At 41.5% G+C, this 22,150-nt stretch overlaps 1 protein-coding gene across 1 annotated transcript in view; it reads right to left on the minus strand.

The window, feature by feature from the left end:
* LOC110529641 (inositol-trisphosphate 3-kinase B) overlaps positions 1-22,150 on the minus strand; it is a 55,353-nt gene that overhangs the window by 14,338 nt on the left and 18,865 nt on the right. Inside the window, exons 3-6 of the mRNA XM_021612024.2 lie at positions 6,173-6,272; positions 5,569-5,782; positions 4,161-4,365; positions 1,796-1,897 (exon numbers count right to left, since the gene is read on the minus strand). Coding sequence (XP_021467699.2) covers positions 1,796-1,897; positions 4,161-4,365; positions 5,569-5,782; positions 6,173-6,272 — 621 coding nt within the window. The remainder of the gene's footprint in view (positions 1-1,795; positions 1,898-4,160; positions 4,366-5,568; positions 5,783-6,172; positions 6,273-22,150) is intronic.

Consider the following 22,150-nt stretch of genomic DNA (forward strand, 5'->3'; position numbering starts at 1 on the left):
ATTGCGGCCTCTTTTCCAAAGTGAAATAGGCTATAAATAGTTGTGCCATTGTTCTGAATTTGTATTGTGTGCCCTCATAATTTGCGTGGATGAAATTTGGACACCCAAGCCATAGGCTTCTTTAGGGCTGAACCTGCCGAGCTGATGTATGCGCTTTAGAATGTTTTAATTATAGCCTATGCCCAGGCTTTCCTCCCTTCTTTTTTACAATTTGTATCATGTTAAATATTAGCCGCTGAGCCTCCCGGGTGGCGCAGTGGTCTATCGCAGTGCTAGCTGTGCCACCAGAGACTCTGGGTTCGAGCCCAGGCTCTGTCGCTGCCAGCCATTGCCGGGAGGTCCATGGGACGACGCACAATTGGCCTAGCATCGTCCGGGTTAGGGAGAGTCTGGCCGGTAGGGATATCCTTGTCTCATCGCACACTAGTGACTCCTGTGGCGGGCCAGGTGCAGTGCAAGCTGACCAGGTCACTAGGTGCACAGTGTTTCCTCTGACACATTGGTGCGGCTGGCTTCCGGGTTGGATGTGTGCTGTGTTAAGAAGCAGTGCGGCTTGGTTGGATTGTGTTTCGGAGGACGCATGGCTCTCGACCTTTGTCTCTCCCGAGCCCGTACAGGAGTTGTAGCGATGAGACAAGATAGTAACTACTAACAATTGGATACCACGAAATTGGGTAAAAAAAAGAAAATATTAGCCACTATAAGTAACATACATTTATAACTGTCACTTCAGTGTTCTTTGATCCCAATTTTCTGACCTTGTTCTCTCAATGTATTCTAGTCTGTGGACAAAAGTCAAATTAAAGGTAAACCGTATTTAAAGGGATGGCTTCAGATAAATGTACTGAAATCCCTATTGAATGAAAACTCCACGAGAAAATCTGTTGGCCAGCAAGTGGGAGGGTTTTCAGCAGTTGAATTACATTTATTCAGTGCGTGCAAGGGAACCACACCGGCAAAGCACATTACGAACCTGCCTAAGGTAAGTCTGAATACCAACTACTGAGAACTGGGTAGGAAAGCCGTGCGTAAGAAAGGCGTAATTTCCTAAGTTGGAATCAGCCCCCATAGCCTAGTTGATTTGATTATGTTTAAAAGTTGAAGTGGTGCTGGAATAGCGGATGCAGTGCTCACTTGTTGTAGCTCTCTGTGGTTCTAAATCAGTAGATGTTTAGTAAACTGTTGGAAACATTAACTTGATTGACCATGTTGTAGGTCAATAGCAATATGTAATAGTAGTTTTTTCCTGGCTTGGCTTCCACAGTGATTTTACCCACACACCGCTACTGGATTCCTAGGACCTTTTCTGAGACGCTTTGTGGATACAGGCCCTGTATTCATTACAGAACATTACCCATAAACAGACCATTCTATGAATTATGATAACTCCATAGTGCAAAACCCTATGGGACAACAGCTCAGCTCAGTAGAGAGAGAGACGAAGACCACACATGAGTGACAGTACACAACAGTAGGGCCAAGGCCCACCACACAGTGACAGATACAGTGTGTTTGGCTTGGGTCTAGTGGTACTAGATAAACACATGACAAACCAATGTGGAATGGAGGACATCTTGTTTGAGCGTTTCATTTCCCGGGAGACCTAAATCACACACAGCCGCCCCGGCTATGACCTCACTTCCTGGGCCATTAGAGAGGTGGAAGTCCTTGGGAGTTCCCTCCAGGGGCCATTTGACCATGGGGCAGGGAGAGGTCTGCCGGAGCATTAGGGGGCTCCGGCTCACACACAAACACACCCCGAAAGAATCACAGAGACATATGCACACACACTCACCAGGATGTTCTGGTTTCCTTTGACAAAGTCGTTGAATGCCTCTGTCACTTGCTCCATGCTCCTGGTCTTTTTAAAGTCTCTGTTTACCGTCCCGTCTTCCTTCTACACAGACGAAGGGAAAGAAAGGCAGATATTTTTAGAGTCCAGCAGGATGGGGCCTCCAACAATTACATGATGTCTGAGGTCCCCCGTATACATGTGACACACACTGCTAGCTTGATACAAATGGCCTCTGTTATTCAAGGGGAGGCTAAAGAACTTCAGAAGTCAGACCCATACCGTGGCATCAGCATGCTTCAGTTAGGCTGGCGTCTAGCAAAAGTCAGCTAGGCAAACCGAACGAGTGTGCTCGCATACTCCCTTAAAAGAATAAGAGGCAATAGTTTCCTCAAAATAGTCAGAATTCATCTAAGATAACTAAAGAAATCGGTCAATCATTTGGACGTTTTTGCAGAGATCTTATTTTATATACATTTTATATCTACTCTAACTGAGATGTTTGGTGCAGTATTTCCAACTGAAAAAATATGCATGAAAACGAGTCTCGTTAAATGACAACAAAGACTTTATTGAAGAATCCCTACTGTTGACCAATCACCAACGAAGGGGCGTAGACTTCGGCTACCGACTTCGGCTACCGACACCGGCTACCGACTTCGGCTTGCCTCCAGAAAAATAATTGTCTGCCCGAACAGCCGAAAAAAACCTCACCGAAGTCTAAAACATCACAAAATGTCGTCATTATATACTGTATGCACAAACTCGTCCAAACAGTTTCGGATGGGAAGCATTATTCCTACTACTCAGTGCTATACTATACTATTAAGCAGCAAAACCCTGCTGAAAGAGGTGACTAAAACAGGAAAATGGCCCAACGTTTTGCATCATCTAAGACAAGAGGACGTGTCTCCACACACTTAATGTGCTCATATTCTAACTCTACCACAGCACCGTGCTCTACCGTGCTCTACTGTCTCCGTAGAAATGCAGGCAGACAATAATATGGGCATTGAGCTGGGGCCCAACAGACACAACAGCAGCTGTGTGCTCTCTAAAAACTCACAGAACCTTTTGATTCTACAGACAGTCTCCGAGGGAAACCCCTGGTGTCATGACAACAGAGAGAGACATCAAAGCTCTGCGGGCCGTGGCCATCTATGGACATGGCTGGAGTCGGGAAAGAGAGACAAAGGAGTGGAAACTCCGGACAGCCCTGTTGCTGCCACTGCTCCCTACGCTGCCAGTCCAGTCTGAACTATTCATCCTGCACATCTGTCTTAAGCCCTCCAGTCAAATATCAGGGCCTCATTAGAGGAGACAGATTCTGGAAGATGGTGTTACGGCCCAAACATAGCCAGGATGTCTCCCTCTTGGCTTTAGGAGGAATTAGACCCATGTGATCTAATTGCCTAGGAAGAATATGTTGCAGATGTGCTCTTTTTGTTGTTGCACCCAGCTTTCTCCGAATAGGATTATTAGTGTGCTTAGGTTTACTAAGGCAGAATCACATGATCAGGCTCTCTGTCAGTCTGTCTGTCTGTCTGTGTGCTGCTGCATTGAATCTATTAGTTTATTGAAGGAGAGTGATGGTGTGTAGGAGCAAATGGGACGTGTCAGCAACTGAAGTTACTGTCAGTAGAGGTGTCACAAGCAGGCCCTATGTGTGAAAAAAACACGCAACACACTCTATACACACTGACACCAAATAGAGGGTATTCCTTCCTGTTGGCCCTGGCAACCCTCAGTATGAAGAATGCTATTAAGGGGCGACTGCAGGGTATGTCTGTACACAAACCAAGCAGGACCATCAAGGTCAGCCCTTCTAAGTGGAATTATACTCTCAATTTCACATTATTACTGTTTTAATTATTATAAAATCAACCAGTAACTACTGAGTGTACAGACTGACAGATGGAGTATTTGGTCACCTTTCCTAGAGTGTTTACTTCCTCCAATAATGGACTGTTAAATTAGTTTTACAGAGTATGACTTTATAGCACAATGCATCACTCCACTGCAAGGATAGGCAACTAGATTCAGCCAAGGGACCATTTTTGTCAGAGCGGATGGTCGGGGGGACGGAACATAATTATCATAATTTGTACTCTGCTAAATTTACTACAACTAAGCCCAAATGTTTTTTATTTTATTTTAAACTTTGATTACATTGAGACACGCTCATTTACGTCTCTTTTTAGAAAATTCATGGCAATAGCTAGGAACAGATTTCCTTAATTAAACCAATTTTCTTGCTGAATTCCTGGTGATTTTATAGTCATTTTTGACCCCCCACCCCAAAAAACACTCCTGTTGCCGACCCCTGCTCTACCGTATACCCCAGTACATAATCTGTGCCGTGGCTTACTTTGATGCCCTCGATGCGGAAGCCCAGGGTAGCGGTGGAGCTGATGGTCTCCCTCCACTGCATGTAGCGGGGCTTGGTGACCGCCTGCTGCTCCTGCTCCTCGGGGGTGGGCGCCAGGGGTTCCACCTCCACCATCTTCTGGTACATGTCCTTCCTCAGACTGGTATTCTTACGGGCCTTGGTCAGCTCCTCCTCCAGGTACGTCCTTTGGTGGACAGAGAAGCCACATCTGTTTGGTACTGACTTTGTTGAATGAGATTTTATGTTGTAACCAGTCCAGCAACCAAATTAATTTCCTTTTATGAGCCAATATAAAGGATAATTTGACTCTACTTCTTAGAATACAATCACTGTGCAAACATTGTGCAATACAATATTGATCATTCAGATGTTGTTTGACAAAGCCGTTGAGTGATCATGCCCCAGGGGACAACATGTGAATGAAGAAGAGAAACTGTTTTCTTTCACATAATAATTATACTGTAGAATTATTATTGCAGTGAAGACAGGAGGAGGGGTTCCCTTCTCTTCAGTTCATCCCTGAATAAGGGATTGTCTTAACCTTTCCTATATTCAAATTCTCCTTCTCACTAGCCAGCTACCTCAAGAACAGGCCAGGCTTTAGTCTGTTAGCACTGCACCAAATTGTTGTGTTTGGAGGGGCTGGTTTATCATTTCCTAACATTCCGGCCAATCCAGAGAAGGCTCACACAACCAAAGTTGTGCTAGAGAGGAAAGGAGATGAGAGGAGAGGGATATAGCAGGGAGAGTGATATAGCAGGGAGAGTGATGAAGGCCACCCGGCAACAAAGCTATTCGTCACAACGGTAGAGTACAGGATACACTAGCAAAACAAGCCTGACCTGTTTACACCCAGTTCAAAGTGTCTCAGAAGAGTCTCCAATATTTCACTGGTCAGTAATAACTTTGCAAAGTGTCTCGGTATACCCATATCTGATATACATCTGATGTAAACTTAACAAGGGAGATTTTGACAACTGTAACATGTACAGTATGTGGAGTTCGGCAGCCCAATAATGAACCCAAAGGAATGGAAGTTGTTTCCCAATACTTGTTTCCCAATACAGGCTGATTTAATGGTGTGTCTGTGAAGGGCCAGCTGGCTACAGTACATATCTCCTCTCTAGGGGAGTGTGATGGTCACTCTTAGACCTTACGCCTAATGGATGTCTGCCTGATTGAATATTGGACCTTACCCTAACCTGTCAAAATGGAACAAAGAGATCTGAGAGCTACAATGATGTCTAACACTGATCTAAGGTCTATTTTCATTCACCCCCAAAAAGTTTAGATTAGGATATCCAGAGGGTAAACTGAGATATGTGCCTATGTGTAACTTCAACAAAGAGATGCACCTGCCAATAAAGGTCCGTCAACCCACACTCACCTGACACCCATCTTGCAGTCCATGACGCAGGGCAGGTCGAACTCAGAGAGCAGATCATCCATCTGGTTGTACTTCTCCCCGTCCTTCTCCACGTCTCCGTGGTAGGCCGGTACGTAGGGACGCAGCACGTCTTTCATCAGCCAATCCAAGCAGCGCTGCTCACAGTCACAGTGCTTCTTCAGGATACGCCCGTTAGCCCCTGCCTTGAAACTGCCTGAGAGGAACCAAAACATGCAATAAAAACATTAGAGGATATTCAGTGTTAACAGTAGGCCTGCTTTACTTTGTTTTGTCCTGTTGCTAAAGAAAAGGTTGTATCTGATTCTGAATGGACCATTCCATTTCAGATAGCCTAGCTACAGTATATACAAATAGGATGAAACTCTTAGTTATGCCCTAGTACTGAGCCTTTGAATATATGATTTGCAAGTATATCCCAACACTTAGCCTGAGACTAGATTTGAATTCCAAACACACTGGCCATTGGCCACTGTATCGTATCCAATCCAGCCAGGAGAATGAGAGCGGAACACAGAACACACATTCCTTCCATAGCCTTATCCCAGAATCCCCACATTCCAGAGGCAGCGTTGTCAAGGCCTACCTGCATGACCAGCCAGCTGGATCCAAGGGTACTTCTTCTTGAAAGACATGACGAATGGAGACCAGTGGACAATGTTCTTGATCTTCTTCCATGACTTGTGCTGTATGGATAACAAACAGAGGACGCTTTGAGTAAACCTACTGTGCGTTGTGTTCCTCGCACAATCCTTGTCTGTTTTCATTACAAGCACTGTAGTATTACAAGAGACAAAAAACACAGAACAATGCTCTGTTGTGTGTGGACGGCATTGTTACTTTATTACATTTAGAATACAGCCCGCCACACATGAACATTTGACTCCTTTTGTTGTCATTCATTGATGTCGTTGAGTGTCTTATTTAGCAGTTTATGATTCAAACAGGGATTTCTCTCACAGAAGACAGTCACAGAGTCAGGCACACATTTCAACCAATATTAGCATACACCACAGAATTATTACAGACCACAGGAAACAACAACAACAAGTAGAAACAGCAACAAGAAGTAGAAACAAAAACCAAAAACATAAGACATCCAGTGTCTCTCCACCTGACTGCTGAGGAGAAGAATCTGTAGTTTTTTACACTAGAGTACAAATGCTTTCCCACTTGAAATGAATTCAACTATTTGTGGCTGTAGGGAAAAGTGATAATACCAGTTATTTCAGTATAACTCAGAAAATTGTATAATATACTTCCACCAACCCAGCTTATAATAACAGTCTGAAGTCTGAAGTGAGTATTCAGCTCATTGATTGGAGTTGCTCTTGCTGCTCTAACACAAAACAATGCTGGGTTAAAAACAACCCAATTTGGATTCTTTGGTAACCCAGTGCTGGGTAAATATTAGACAGGTCACACGCTGGGTTATTTTGACCCAGTCAGTTGGGTTGCGTGAATAACCCAACATGTTGGGTTGTTGGGATTACCCAAACATGGGTTCATTTAATCATCAATTGGGTAGTTTTATTTTCATGCTGCTGGGTTGATCTAGCAGCTGGGTCTTTTTTAATGTAATCCTCAGGTTATTTTCAGGAGGAGTGGCTTATTGGAGGCGTGGATTTCAGATAGATCTTATTGGCCACCAGTGAGAGTCATGTTAACTTTACAGTTGAAATGTTCCTTATTTTTTTGGGTGAATTTTATACATTCTTCTAGAATATAAAAAATATTTATTATATATTATAATAAGGTGGTATCTATCCCAACAATGGGATTTCCATTGGCTTTTAGGGAACTGTAAGCAACAAAAATGTAAATGTTTAACCTTAACATGTGTACAGATAAACAGCAATGACATTTACTCTCACGGGTGGTTAAAAATAACTATATGAAAGCCACGACCCTACTAAACTACGCCTCCAATCTCCTCCATATCTCAATAACCCAGCACCAATAACCCAGCATAAACAACCCAAACCTACTCTTGTTAAAGAAAACAACCCAACTAAGTGACCAATGCCTGCAACCAAGCAGTCGGGTCATCCAGACAACCCAGTATTGTTTAGAGTGTACACATAATGAGCACCTATTCATGCAGAAACACCTCCAGATGGTCAGATTCACACACCAGTCCAGTGCTGCCGATGGTTAGCTAACTGTTCTTGGCAATCTAGTACCCATCGATTTAGGCATTAGCCTCGCACATTTCAACGGAGAGCCTATCACCTCAGAGAAAAGGTGTTAGGTGTCTGCTGCTATCAAATCATTAGGATGGTATCAATCTAACTAAGGGCATACGGTCAGAGCTATGGGCTAATGAGCCCCAGTTAAAACAGTTAACTTCCTTTAGGAGTCTAAAAATATTTGGCATGGGCATTCAAATCCTCAAAACGTTCTACAGCTGCACCATTGAGAGCATCTTGACTGGCTGCATCACCACTTGGTATGGCAACTGCTTGGCATCCGACCGCAAGGCGCTACAGAGGGTAGTGCATTTGGCCCAGTTCATCACTGGGGCTGAGCTCCTTGCCATCCAGGACCTCCGTACCAGGCGGTGTCAGAGGAAGGCCCTAAAAATTGTGAAAGACTCCAGCCACCCAAGTCATAGATTGTTCTCTCAGCTACCGCATGGCAAGCGGCAAGTCTGGAACCAACAGGACTCTGAACAGCTTCTACCCCCAAGCAATAAGACTGCTAAACAGTTTAAATAGTTAACCAAATAGCTACCCGGACTATCTGCGTTGACCCTTTTCGCACTAACTTTTTTGACTCATCACATAAGCTGCTGCTACTGTTTACTATCTGTCACTTTATTCTACCTCAATTACCTCGTACCCCTGCACATCAAGTCAGCACTGGTAGCCCATGTACGTATATAGCCAAGTTATTGTTACTAATTATCTATTTATTATTATGCGTTTTACTTTTCTATTATTTCTCTATTTTCTTTGTCTCTGCATTGTTGGGAAGGACCCGTAAGTAAGCATTTCACTGTTAGTCTATACCTGTTGTTTACAAAGCATGTGACAAATACAATTTGATTTGATTTTGATTTAACGGCAGAGTGTGTTTTTCGGTTCCAGCCTAGTCGCTGTGCTCTGCTGATGGTTACACTGTGTTATTCCCTCTCACTGGCCGTCCCGGAGACAGCTCTCTTTCATTTTCCGTCTTGGCATGGCCAGTGCATTTTTCACTCCACTAGCTGCTCTCCACCATGGATGGATGTGGGGTTTCCCTTAGCCACCAACTAACCACAGCACTCTGGTCTCTCTCCCCACAAGCACCAGAGCCAGCAGGGTAATATCGTTGTTCCAAGCCTGGGAGTTCAGGGCCTCCCTCACACACACAAACACACAATAGCAAGGACAAACGCACAAACAAGAGCCATTCTGGCAAACAGAAGTCAGTCACAAGAAGCCCCTTCTCTCTCAGTGAGACGTTTAAGAGCAATACTTAAGAGTCAGTACCATTAAAATGTACTTAATTAGGAGAGAGATACAGTATATGCTTGGCTATATATTTTCTCTCAGCTGACTTTGAAAAAACAATGACAAAGCAACTTCCCATACATGGAAGGATTTATATCTAGATGTGATTATAAGGTATAGGGCAGTAAAATCTTAAATGTCGCTTGACTCAACTAAAAAAATAAGCAATTTGCGGTCTAGGAAATGTGTGTGTATATCCCCCCCCCCCCCACTCCAGTGGACTTCTGCTTTCAGTAACATGGTAGATTAAGTTACATTCAGACGCTCACTGAGTTCCTCTCAGTGCTGGCTTGGTTTTTCATCACGAGACTGTGCTGCTGTGCTCCAGCGGTGGGGGGAGTCACTCAACTTGCTCTTCACACTACAGTGGGTGTGAGAGAGTACCAGACATACATGTAAGTGCGTGAAAACACACAGTGCTCTTTCTCTATCTCTCACACACACACACACACACACACGGTGACATCACCTGGTTGAATTGATGTCTCTAGCGACAATGCCTCTCTCATCATCACTCAATGCCTAGGTTTACCTCAACTGTATTCACATCCTACCATACCTTTGTCAGACATACATGTAAGTGCATGAAAACGCACAGTGCTCTTTCTCTATCTCTATCTCTCTCTCTCTCTCACACACACACACACACACACACACACTCGTCTTTCAGAAACACTCGTCTTTCAGGTGGTGGAAACTGACTGATCTTGGGGTCAGCGGCAGAGAGGAGGTGCTCAGGGGACAGGCAGGGCCAGCCATCAGATACAGGCCTGAGTGTGAGCTTTCCCCTTAGACCTGTTAATGTGTTTTTTAGATAGGCCACAATCATAACAGCAACACAGCTGAAACACAGCACACTAGAAATACAGCACACACAAACACAGGCCTACAACAATACATACATCAACGACACAATAAGATGACCACATGCTTTAATGTTTTCCTGACGTTACTCGGTCTAAAAAAGTAAGTAGTTCAAGTATAATGATGCAGTAATAACATCACACGCATTCCCACAGAGGACACACACCAGATGCGTCACTTTGATATTTGAAGTAGAAATTGTGCACTAATATTGCAATTTAAAAGCCTGTTATATTCAATGAAGTGTCCTTTAATATAGACCACATGGAAAATTCAATAAATCAGATTTTGTACATGAATAAAGACTTGCTAAAGTGCCGATATGCAGCATTTTGCAGTTGTGAAAAGTATTTAAGTAAAAATCCTTTCAAGTACTACTTAAGCTACAAGCTAGTAGTCAGCTAGCTACTGCTAGTGGTCATCAGCTAACCTTTAGCCAGGACATCTCCTGCCATTATGTACAGCGTGTTTCAACCCAGAGCTTATCGGACTCCTTTTTCTCCATATCTCCGGATTCCTACCGCAAGCTCTGAACCTCTTCACCTGGATCATTGCAGCTAGCTAGCTGCTATCCGATTGGCTTCTCCTGGATAACGTCCCTGTCTCGAAGCAAGCACCAATTAGCCTGGAGCTAGCCTATGCTAGGCCCATCTCCCAGCTAGCTGAAGAGGCCCATCAGCCACTCCTTGGGCTACATTACGTATTTTGCCAATTGGCCTGGACCCTTTTACTACACGGAGCCCTGCTGATCCATCACAACTGGTCTGCCAACATAACCGCACGAGGGGGCTACAACAACAGACTTCTTCCGTCGCGACGTCCCTCTAAAGCCCTTCTGCTAATCTGCTATCCCCGGCCCGCTAGCTGTCTGAATCGCTATGTCTCCAGCCCGTCCAGCTACTCATTGAAAATCTGTCCTTCTACCCCTGAACGAGGCAGTTAACCCACTGTTCCTAGGCCATCATTGAAAATAAGAATGTGTTCTTAACTCACCTGCCTAGTTAAATAAAGGTATTAAACAAATACTTAAAAAATTGGCAAATCGGCGCCAAAAAATACAGATTTCCGATTGTTATGAAAACTTGAAATCGGCCCTAATTAATCGGCCGTTCCGATTAATCGGTCGACCTCTAGTCCAGAGTAGTGATGCTGGACGGGCGGGCAGGTGCGGGCAGCAATCGGTTGAATTTAGTTTTACTTGCATTTAAGAGCAGTTGGAGGCCACGGAAGGAGAGTTGTATATCATTGAAGCTCGTCTGGAGTTTAGTTAACACAGTGTCCAAAGAAGGGCCAGAAGTATACAGAATGGTGTTGTCTGCGTAGAGGTGGATCAGAGAATCACCAGCAGAGAGAGCGTAATCATTGATGTATACAGAGAAAATAGTCGGCCCGAGAATTGAACCCTGTGACACCCCCATAGAGATTGCCAGAGGTCCGGACAACAGGCCCTCCGAGCTTTCTTACATAGCACATATTGCACTTTTACTTTCTTCTCCAACACTTTGTTTTTGCATTATTTAAACCAAATTGAACATGTTTCATTATTTACTTGAGGTTACATTTATTTTATTGATGTATTATATTAAGTTAAAATAAGTGTTCATTCAGTATTGTTGTAATTGTTGTAATTGTCATTATTACAAATAAATAAATAAACAAATAAATAAATAAAAATCGTCTGATTAATCGGTATAGGCTTTTTTGGTCCTCCAATAATCGGTATCGGCGTTGAAAAATCATAATCGGCCGACCTCTACTCTGGACGGTTCTGACTTAGAATATGTGGACAACTACAAATACCTAGGTGTCTGGTTAGACTGTAAACTCTCCTTCCAGACTCACATTAAGCATCTCCAACCCAAAATTAAATCTAGAATCGGCTTCCTATTTCACAACAAAGCATCCTTCACTCATGCTGCCAAAAATGTAAAACTGACTTTTTTATTTTTTATTTACAAATCTATGGGGTTTTGGTATTGTCTATGGTTGCCTGAATTGGTTCCCAATCAGACAGCTGTTTATCGTTCTCTGATTGGGGATCCTATTTAGGTTACCATTTTCCATTTAGGTTTTTGGGGTTATTGTCTGTGTAGTTGCATGTCAGCACACGTTATTATTAGCTTCTTGTTTGTTTTGTTATTTTGTTAGTTTGTTTAGTGTTCTTCATTTAATAAAGAATCACGCTGCGCCTTGGTCTCATCGTTACAACGAACGTGACACTTATCAAGAGAACATCCCTGGTCATCTCTACTGCCTCCGATCTGGTCGACTCACTAAACACAAATGCTTCATTTGTAAAGGATGTCTGAGTTTTGGAGTGTGCCCCTGTCTATTCGTAAATTTAAAAAACAAGAAAATGGTGCTGTCTGGTTTGTTTAATATAAGGAATTTGAAATGGGTTTTACTTTTGATACTTAAGTACATTTTATCAATGACATTTACTTTTAATACTTAAGTATATTAACCAAATAATTGTAGACTTTTAGTCAGTATTTTACTGTGACTTTCACTTTTGAGTCATTTTCTATTAACATATCTTTCCTTTTGCTCAAGTATGACAATTGGGTACTTCTACCACTGTCATTTTGACATGTCCCTCAGTATACCCTCTGTGACTTCTAGGAAGATTTTAACCCACTTAACCCCAAAATGTTTTCACTATCATTGTAAAACCCTAGTCATTATTTTGTTGCTTTGACAAAGTAATATCTGAAGATTTATTCATCTACATCTGCCCCTCATTTTAAGGACACCCTATGATGTGAAACTATTCTTTTTTTTAATTCAAAGACATTCAACATGTAATAGTGAAATGTAAAGTGTAGTGGAAGTGTAAAAGCAGGTGAGCTGGTTCTACTCATTTAGGCTATTTTTCTGGTGTTTTGTGGTGGAAAACTGAGCAGATTGAGTATAATACGTCAAACCTGTTACCCACAGACAGGCTACAATGTTATAATTTAAATAGCCTTTGTGAAACTTGCATTCAATTGCCACTCCCTGTTGCACACAAGCTTCCATTCCCCCTTGTCACAAGATGTATGGCTGATTTAAGATGAAATCGTCAACCCTGTTACTGTCAACCATGTTAATTTATTTGGCACTTAAACTATCCACTTACTATAGGCATTTTGTTTTATTTAACTTTGAGATGGGAAAACATGTTTTTTCTGAAGTTGAACAACCTAACTTTTTATAACATAAAAAAAATGGTGAAATCAACAAAAAAAATGACCAACTTATACATCTCAAAAGACTTGAATTGGTGGAACAACCCAGTACATGTACATCTGAGCAGAGGAGGCTGGTGGGCGGCACTATAGGAGATTTGGCTCATTGTAATGGCTGGAATGGAATAAAAGGAACGCTATCAAATATATGGAAACCACATGTTTGACTTCATTCCACTAATTCCATTCCAGCCATTACAATGAGCCCGTCCTCCTATAGTCCCTCCCACCAGCCTCCTCTGCATCCAATCTATAATAGCACTTTTTGGTGCTATTCCATCCATAGGGAGAAAGTAGCTAAGTAGTGAGCACAATATAATGGCTCCACCTAGTTCTGTTCAAAATAAATCTCTGAGAAATCCTCAAACCCCATCCATCACTAGTGTTGGAACATTGTGAATACATTCTCCCTTTGAGTTAACGGTTTAAAAGAGAAGGTATCTCTGTGTTCTGTGATATTTCTGTGCGTTCAGATGAAAGAAGAGTGAGTGGCTCATCTGAGTCTCTCACAGCTCAGCTCAGGCACTGGGGTTCTGGTATGTATCAAAGTTGCTGATGGGAAACAAAACCTGCCAGCCGTTGTGGTTGGGGGTGCTTAAAAACACATTAGTAACACAGACTGACAGGTACTGGGCCACTGCACCGAGCCGACATGGAGGAGTGCAGGAGAAGACGACCGGCAGTACCCCTCACAGACAGAGAGACGGATCAAAACAGCTCAGTGTTAGAAGGAAACAGAGAGGAGCCATGGAGACGCGCTGGGGAAACAGACGATGCAGGAAGAGTCTGTGAGACAGGAACTGACTGGAGACTGGGGAAACAGACGATGCAGGAAGAGTCTGTGAGACAGGAACTGACTGGAGACTGGGGAAACAGACGATGCAGGAAGAGTCTGTGAGACAGGAACTGACTGGAGACTGGGGAAACAGACGATGCAGGAAGAGTCTGTGAGACAGGAACTGACTGGAGACTGAGGAAACAGACGATGCAGGAAGAGTCTGTGACAGGAACTGACTGGAGACTGGGGAAACAGACGATGCAGGAAGAGTCTGTGAGACAGGAACTGACTGGAGACTGAAGAAACAGACGATGCAGGAAGAGTCTGTGAGACAGGAACTGACTGGAGACTGGGGAAACAGACGATGCAGGAAGAGTCTGTGAGACAGGAACTGACTGGAGCGACTCTGGTATGGAGGGATGGAAAAGGGAGGAGGGTGGAGGGAGGATGTCAGGTCAAGATGACCGCATGTGCGGTCAAAAGTATTCATGGAAGTTTGTGACAGAGAAATGTTATGCATTTATTAATTCAATTTTATCCATGCTGAATAAGATACATACAGTATATAAGCACTGCAGTCATAACCTATTTCCTCATATCTAAAAGCACTCTACATATGTCACTGAATTCCTTTCATGACCACTGACCACCCATCAGAACTTACAAAACATGATAACTTTTGATCAGGATAGAGATAAGACCCATACAGAACACAGAATTGGTTTTGGTTTAATAAACGAGAGTAGCACCTCTATACTGCTATAAAATAAAGCAACAGGCAAGTGTTTCCCCTATATTCATTGGGGGACATCGCTGCTAAATTGTTGCCACCGTTACACAATAATATGTTGTCATTTTTCTTCAATATATATTTCTGCCCCCTGCTATCCTTGCCACCACTGCTGAAAAAAATCATAGGGAAAACACTGAACAGGCACTTCAGTATAAACTGATCTCTAAAGCCAGCAAGTTGCTGTTACAGTACCTGCAGCTCTCTGAGAAAGAAGAGGATAGACGCTGAGACAACATCCAGCACAGGGACAACCAGGCTCCACATGTGAAAGACAAAAGACGACATGGTGATAGATGAATGGGATGGATGCTGCACTCTGTCTCTCCACTTTTCTCTCAAGCTGCTGGCTATAATCTGAGGCTTCACAGGGGCAGGACAATAGGGTTTATGGCTCATTTGTTTCACAAAGCCACTTTAGAAAAACAAAGGGCCATGCAAATGAGTTGGTATGACTTTGAGAGTGAGGACTTGAGAGGCAGGCGACCCAGCGTCCGTAGACATGGCCTTGCCTGCCTGTAGTCAGGTCTGAATCTATGTGCCTTCTGCACCCATGCAAATCACCTGTTCCTTAAACACACAAATCACAAACATGTGGGCAATGCATAGACAGCAGACTGCTCAGGTAGTGACATGTAAAACACACATCAGGACTAGGATTGAATGGAGGGAACACGGTTACCAAGATTTACCAGGATTTAACGCCCAAAACCACTCCCCTTTCCCAGGATAAATAACTGCGAGAAACCAGTAAATTCGAATAAATTATTTATTTGAACAGCATGGCGTGAAATGGAACTGTTAAACGATATGCAATGTCGAAATCTGGCTTCCTCTGCATGACGAATCATCAATGCTCAGGTTATGAACAGACAGCCCATCTCAGTATGGAGCGCATGTAGATTTCATCATGGTAACTTTTATTCTTGTGACAGGTAGGCTTGCATTTTCTGAAGCATAGTCTATGCTACAGCCTATCACTCGAATATCATTGCTTTAAATCAGTGCATGTGCAAGCAGTCTCTAGCAGTCTTTCTCTCTCTCCATCAACTCCATTCAAATTGCATTGCAAATAGGTAATCCTGTTCTAGATTGATAAATAGCCCTATATATAGATGTCCTAGCCTACCTCTTTCAGGTAATACATCCAATGCAGCATTAGCCTATTTTTTTGCTAATTAATGATGGGTTATGGGTTCTGATGAGTTCTAATTTATATCCTCTGTCTCTTGAACAAAACGCACACACTATGCTTCGCTGGCCTCTCTCCTTAAAAAACGCTCCTTAGCTCTTGGAGCCTCATGCAGGAAAAGCTAGACTAGAATAGCTTACTGCACATCATTTTTTTGTTGTTGCATTTCTTATACCAACAGACTATTCGAAGAGGGACGCAAGCTTTTTTTGATGAATGTTAAATACAGCAGCCAATAGAACTCAGGGGTAGTTTGCTAGAAGAGTGAATATGCGATGGGGGTAGTCTATAGCAGTTATTTATTAACCCCATAACCATTCAATCTTTGTGAAGAGAAGTGATAGCCTTCTGCATCTAATTATAGTCCTATATTATTCATAGATGTCATTAGAATGATGAAAAGGACAACAAAAACGTATTTAAGTGTTGAAAGCGAGGAAGGAATGAAGCAACAATAGAAAAGAGGTAGGCTGATACCATCAGGGGAAATATTATGAAAAGTGTACATGCAACAGCCTACTAATTATACAAATAGGCCCTATTGTATATCAAAAATCAAATTAGCTAGCCTATACTTGTAACTTTGTAGGCCGCATGTGCTGCACCATAATCGCATGTTCTCTTCTGCTTTATCATGGTTTGAACAATGTTTGTAATTCCACACAATATAATACAATACAGTAATACAGTTTACACTCAAAAAGATTAGCCTACTGGAGCTAGTATAGTTTATTTAGCCAAGAGAGTATATAGCTAGCTACATTTATGTGTTTCTGTTTGCGGAATATGCAGTAGCCTATATCATATATGTATTGGATAACGGCAAAATCATTTGGACGTTTTTGGGGTACGGCTCATAACAGACGGACCGACACTCAACAGCACACAGTTAACATACTAAATCCCAGCTCTGTCTGAGAAGGAATGACTGAGGGCAGGGGTGGACTAATATGGAGTTTTAGTGTATTTAGGCTATACTTGGTAAACACTTGGTAGTACAAGAGTAGTGTTATCACTGTTTATTTTCATATCCAGATTATAACTGCCACTAAATCCATAAAACACACAGTGGTTTACTTTTAGAATCAAGATTCAGTGTGTGACTATTGGCTAACTAAAGTACTAGAATATACCATGTGTACAAAACATGCTCTTTCCATGACATAGACTGACCAGGTGAATCCAGGTGAAAGCTATGATCCCTTATTGATGTCCTTGATAAATCCACTTCAATCAGTGTAGATGAAAGGGAGGAGACAGGATAAATAAGGGTTTTTAAGCATTGAAACAATTGGGAATTGGATTTCTTATTTGTGCCATTCAGAGTGTGAATGGGCAAGACAAAAGATTTAAGTGCCTTTGAATGGGGTATGGGAGTAGGTACATGACACACCGATTTGAGTGTGTCAAGAACTGCAACACAGCTGGGTTTTTCACACTCAACAGTTTCCCGTGTGTATCAAGAATGGTCAACCACTGAAAGGACATCCAGCCAACTGTTACAGCCTTCATCTAAAATGGATTAAATAGTATTTTTCCCTCATCAATCTACACACAAAGCCCCATATTGACAAAGCAAAAACAGGTTTTTAGAAATGTTTATAAAAAAATGTAAATTAAAAACTTCAATATCACATTTACATAATATTCAGACCCTTTACTCAGTACTTTGTTGAAGCACCTTTGGCAGCGAATAAAGCCTCAAGTCTTCTTGGGTATGACGCTACAAGCTTGGCACACCTGTATTTGGGAAGTTTCTCCCATTCTTCTCTGCAGATCCTCTCAAGCTCTGTCAGGTTGGATGGGGAGCATCGTGCACAGCTATTTTCAGGTCTCTCCAGAGATGTTTGATCGGGTTCAAGTCCGGGCTCTGGCTGGGCCACTCAAGGACATTCATCCCTATCATCCCCTGGTAGGGGTGGTGCCAGGTTTCCTCCAGACGCTTGGCATTCAGGCCAAAGAGTTCAATCTTGGTTTCATCAGACCAGAGAATCTTGTTTCTCATGGTCTGAGAGTCCTTAATGTGTCTTTTAGCAAACTCCAAGTGGGCTGTCATGTGCCTTTTACTGAGGAGTGGCTTCGGTCTGGCCACTCCACCATAATGGCCTGATTGGTGGAGTGCTGCAGGGATGGTTATCCTTCTGGAAGGTTCTCTCATCTCCACAAAGGAACTATGTCAGAGTGACAATAGGGTTCTTGTTCACCTCCCAGACCAAGGCCCTTCTCCCACAATTGCTCAATTTAGAATAGTCTTGAAGGTTCCAAACTTCTTCCATTTAAGAGAGATGGAGGCCACTGTGTTCTTAGGGAACTTCAATGTTGCAGACATGTTTTGGTACCCGTGCCCAGATCTGTGCCTTGACACAATCCTGTCTCAGAGCTCTATGGACAATTCCTTCGACCTCATGGCTTGGTTTTTGCATTGACATGCACTGTCAACTGTAGGACCTTATATAAATAGGTGTGTGGCTTTCCAAATCATGTCCAATCAATTGAATTTCCCACAGGTGGACTCCAATCAACTTCTCAAGGATGATCAATGGAAACATGTACCTGAGCTCAATTTTGAGTCTCATAGCAAAGGGTCTGTATACTTATGTTAATAAGATATTTCTGTTATTTGTAATACATTTGCAAAAATGTCTAAAAACCTGTTTTCACTTTGTAATTATGGGGTATTGTGTGTAGATTGGTGAGGACACTTTTGTAATGAATCCATTTTAGAAAAAGTCTGTAACGTAACAAATGTGAAAAAAGTCAAGGGGTATGAATACTTTCCGAATGCACTGTAGGTTATTTACATACACTAATTTCCTGAGGATTCTCCGGGGTTGTGTTCAGAGAGTATCTGAGGTCCCTCCAGTGGTGTGACGTATTTGGGGTGATTTGTCCCAGTGAGACTTCCTTTTCCTGTATTCCTGGGATGATGGATTCCCCCAGCTCTGCTGCTCCTCTCTGGACTCAATAATTCTCTCCAATTCCATCAAAGTTAGGAAGCACATAATATACAGTGCCTGTCATTATTCCTACTCAGCAGCCATGCCAAGCACTGGAGAGATGTGTTTTGAGGGAAAAACTGACAGTACTATCCATTCAAGTGAAATCTAGTCATTGTTTACTTTTTAGTAACATAATCCTTGATGGAATACTTATAGCTGTTACTTATGCAGTTGTGTAGTATTTGCAGTGCATAATGAACCATTGTGTCCACACATAGACATTAAAGGTCACTCTATCATTGGCAGAGCTGAAAATGGTCAGGTATTTGCATCCAGACTCAGAGACAGATTTGCATGACTACACTATTGAGGAGTTGTTTCTGCTGTATCAATCAGTTTCAATTAGGTTATTGAGGCCGTTTTACATATGCAAGTTAGTCTACTAAATTCTACAGAGGTTGAATAGATTTGTGAAGTTAAAGACATAAGGTCATACCAGGCCAAACACCAGGTATTGAGATGAGTTGAGACTACATCATTGGGTATCTATGACAATTGTGGCCATTGGTCATAATCAAACTAAGTTAGTTCAATATTGAGGTTATGGGCAAATGAGCCTTAAACTCATTTGTAATTCTCTTAAGCATTTATTCTCCAGATTTTCTCAAACTGCTTTGTGCTCTTAAAAATCTGAAATGTTACACACATCATTGACATCCAGATCTTGGCTCCAGGTGATGTGTTTTGAATGATTTGATGAGCCCAAGTTTGTCTGTACATGTTTGTGGCAATTATGATGACAGTAGGATATACAGCACATACAGTCCTTCAGCACGTATTCACACTCGTTGACTTTTTCCACATGTAGTTGTGCGAAAATGGAGGAGCCCTTTCCTGCAGTCAAATGGGTGGAATGTTATATCCTTTATTTTTTAAATTTTATATATAGTACCAGTCAAAAGTGTGGACACACCTACTCATTCAAGGGGTTTTATTTTTTGCCTAGAGTGTGCAAAGATGTCATCAAGGCAAAGGGTGGCTAAGAATCTCAAATATAAAATATATTTTGATTTGTTAAACACTTTTTTGGTTACTACATGAATCCATATGTGTTATTTCATAGTGTTGATGTCTTCACCATTATTCTACAATGTAGAGACATTGTTTTTAAATAAAGAAAAACCCTGGAATGAGTAGGTGTGTCCAAACTTTTGACTGTATGTGTAAAGCCTCGGAGAATATGATCTAAACTCATCCGGGCTTTAGTCTTCCCTCAGCACAACAGTAACCATTCAGAGGGTAATCAGACAGACAGACAGACAGACAGACAGACAGACAGACAGACAGACAGACAGACAGACAGACAGACAGACAGACAGACAGACAGACCTAGTCCTGGAGGACAAGGGGTCCTCAATTACATTCAGCAGTGGGACGATTCTTCTTTGAGCGGATGGTCAGAGGGCCGGCACATAGTTAAAAATAATTTGCACACTGCAAATTGACAGCAACAATCCCAATCAGATATAGTATTTCACAAAAACAAAATAATTTCAAACCTTGATTACATTAGTAGACGATCACATATGCCACTATATCTATGCGTAGCAATACTTGATCAGGTGTGTCCAAACTTTTGACTGGTACTGTATATATCATTTCATTTCACAATTAATACACTTTTTTCTTTTTTTAACAGCAGAATATCTGTTGTTTCTATGTCAAATTATTTTGTTATATTTCAGTCTTCTATGATGTATATAAAGTGTAATATTGGGAAGCAAACTCAAAATTGAATACATTTCAACACAAAATATTCACATGGTCAGGTGTCTTTTTTTCTTTAAGCCCATGACCATGTCTGTGAAGTGTATACTTTGGTTTCAAAGTACATTTGTTTAAGACAACCAAGAAACACTGTGTGACCATGATTTAGCCCACTGCAGTAAAAGGTTACATTTAGATTTGATTGTCACTGGCCTACACATAATACCCCATAATGTCAAAGTTGAATTATGTTTTTTCAAATTAAACATTTAAATAACATTTTTACAAATCAATTAAAAATGAAAAGCTGAAATGTCTTTGGTCAATAAGTATTTAATGGCTGTAATAGGATAAAACTGAGGAAGGATAAAAAACATTGTAGTGACTCCACAATACTAACCTAATTGACAGAGTGAAAAGAATGAAGCCTGTACAGAATAGAAATATTCCAAAACATGCATCCTGTTTACAATAAGACACAAAGTAAAACTGAAAAAAAATGTGGCTAAATAATGAACTTGAATACAAAGTGTTATGTTTGGGGAAAATACAAGACAACACATTACTGAGTACCACTCTTCATATTTTCAAGCATGGTTGTGGCTGCATCATTTTATGGGTATGCTTGTCATCGGTAAGGACTTGGGAGTTTTTTATAATAAAAATTAACGGAATAGAGCTAAACACAGGCAAAATTCTAGAGGAAAACCTGGTCGAGACTTTTTCCAACAGACACTGGGAGACACATTTACTTTTCAGCAGAACAATAACCTAAAACACAAGACTAAATATACACTGGAGTTGCTTACCAAGACGGCATTGAATGTTTTTGAGTGGCCTAGTTACATTTTTTACCTAAATCAGTTAGAAAAGACTTGAAAATGGCTGTCTAACGATGATCAACAACCAACTTGACAGAGCTTGAAGAATTTTAAAAAGAATAATGCAACTATTGTACAATTCAGGTGTGAAAAGCTCTTAGAGACTTACCCAGATAGACTGCCAAAGGTGATTCTAACATGTACTGACTCAGAGGGTTGAAAACGTATCTAATCAATATATATATTGTTTTATTTTTCTTATTTATTTTTGACAAATATTAGAATATTTCTATTTCACTTTGACATTACAGAGTATTTTATGTAGATCGTTACAATTAAATCAATTTTAACTGCACTTTGTAACACAACAAAATAAGAAAAAATTAAAGGCAATATATCTATACATTTAAACGCAAGCCACACAGACAGGACAAATAGTCGAGCCGACTTCACATTCAGATAATGCAGTTGAAGTCGGAAGTTTACATACAGTTAGGTTAGAATCATTAAAACTTGTTTTTTTAACCACTCCAAAAATGTCTTGTTAAGAAACTATACTTTGTGCATGACAAGTAATTTTTCCAACAATTGTTTACAGACAGACTATTTCACTTATAACTAACTCACTGTATCACAATTACAGTGGGTCAGAAGGTTACATACAGTACATTAAGTTGACTGTGCCTTTAAAC

Source organism: Oncorhynchus mykiss, chromosome 8 (genome assembly GCF_013265735.2).
Source record: "Oncorhynchus mykiss isolate Arlee chromosome 8, USDA_OmykA_1.1, whole genome shotgun sequence".
NCBI classification, from domain to species: Eukaryota; Metazoa; Chordata; class Actinopteri; order Salmoniformes; family Salmonidae; genus Oncorhynchus; species Oncorhynchus mykiss.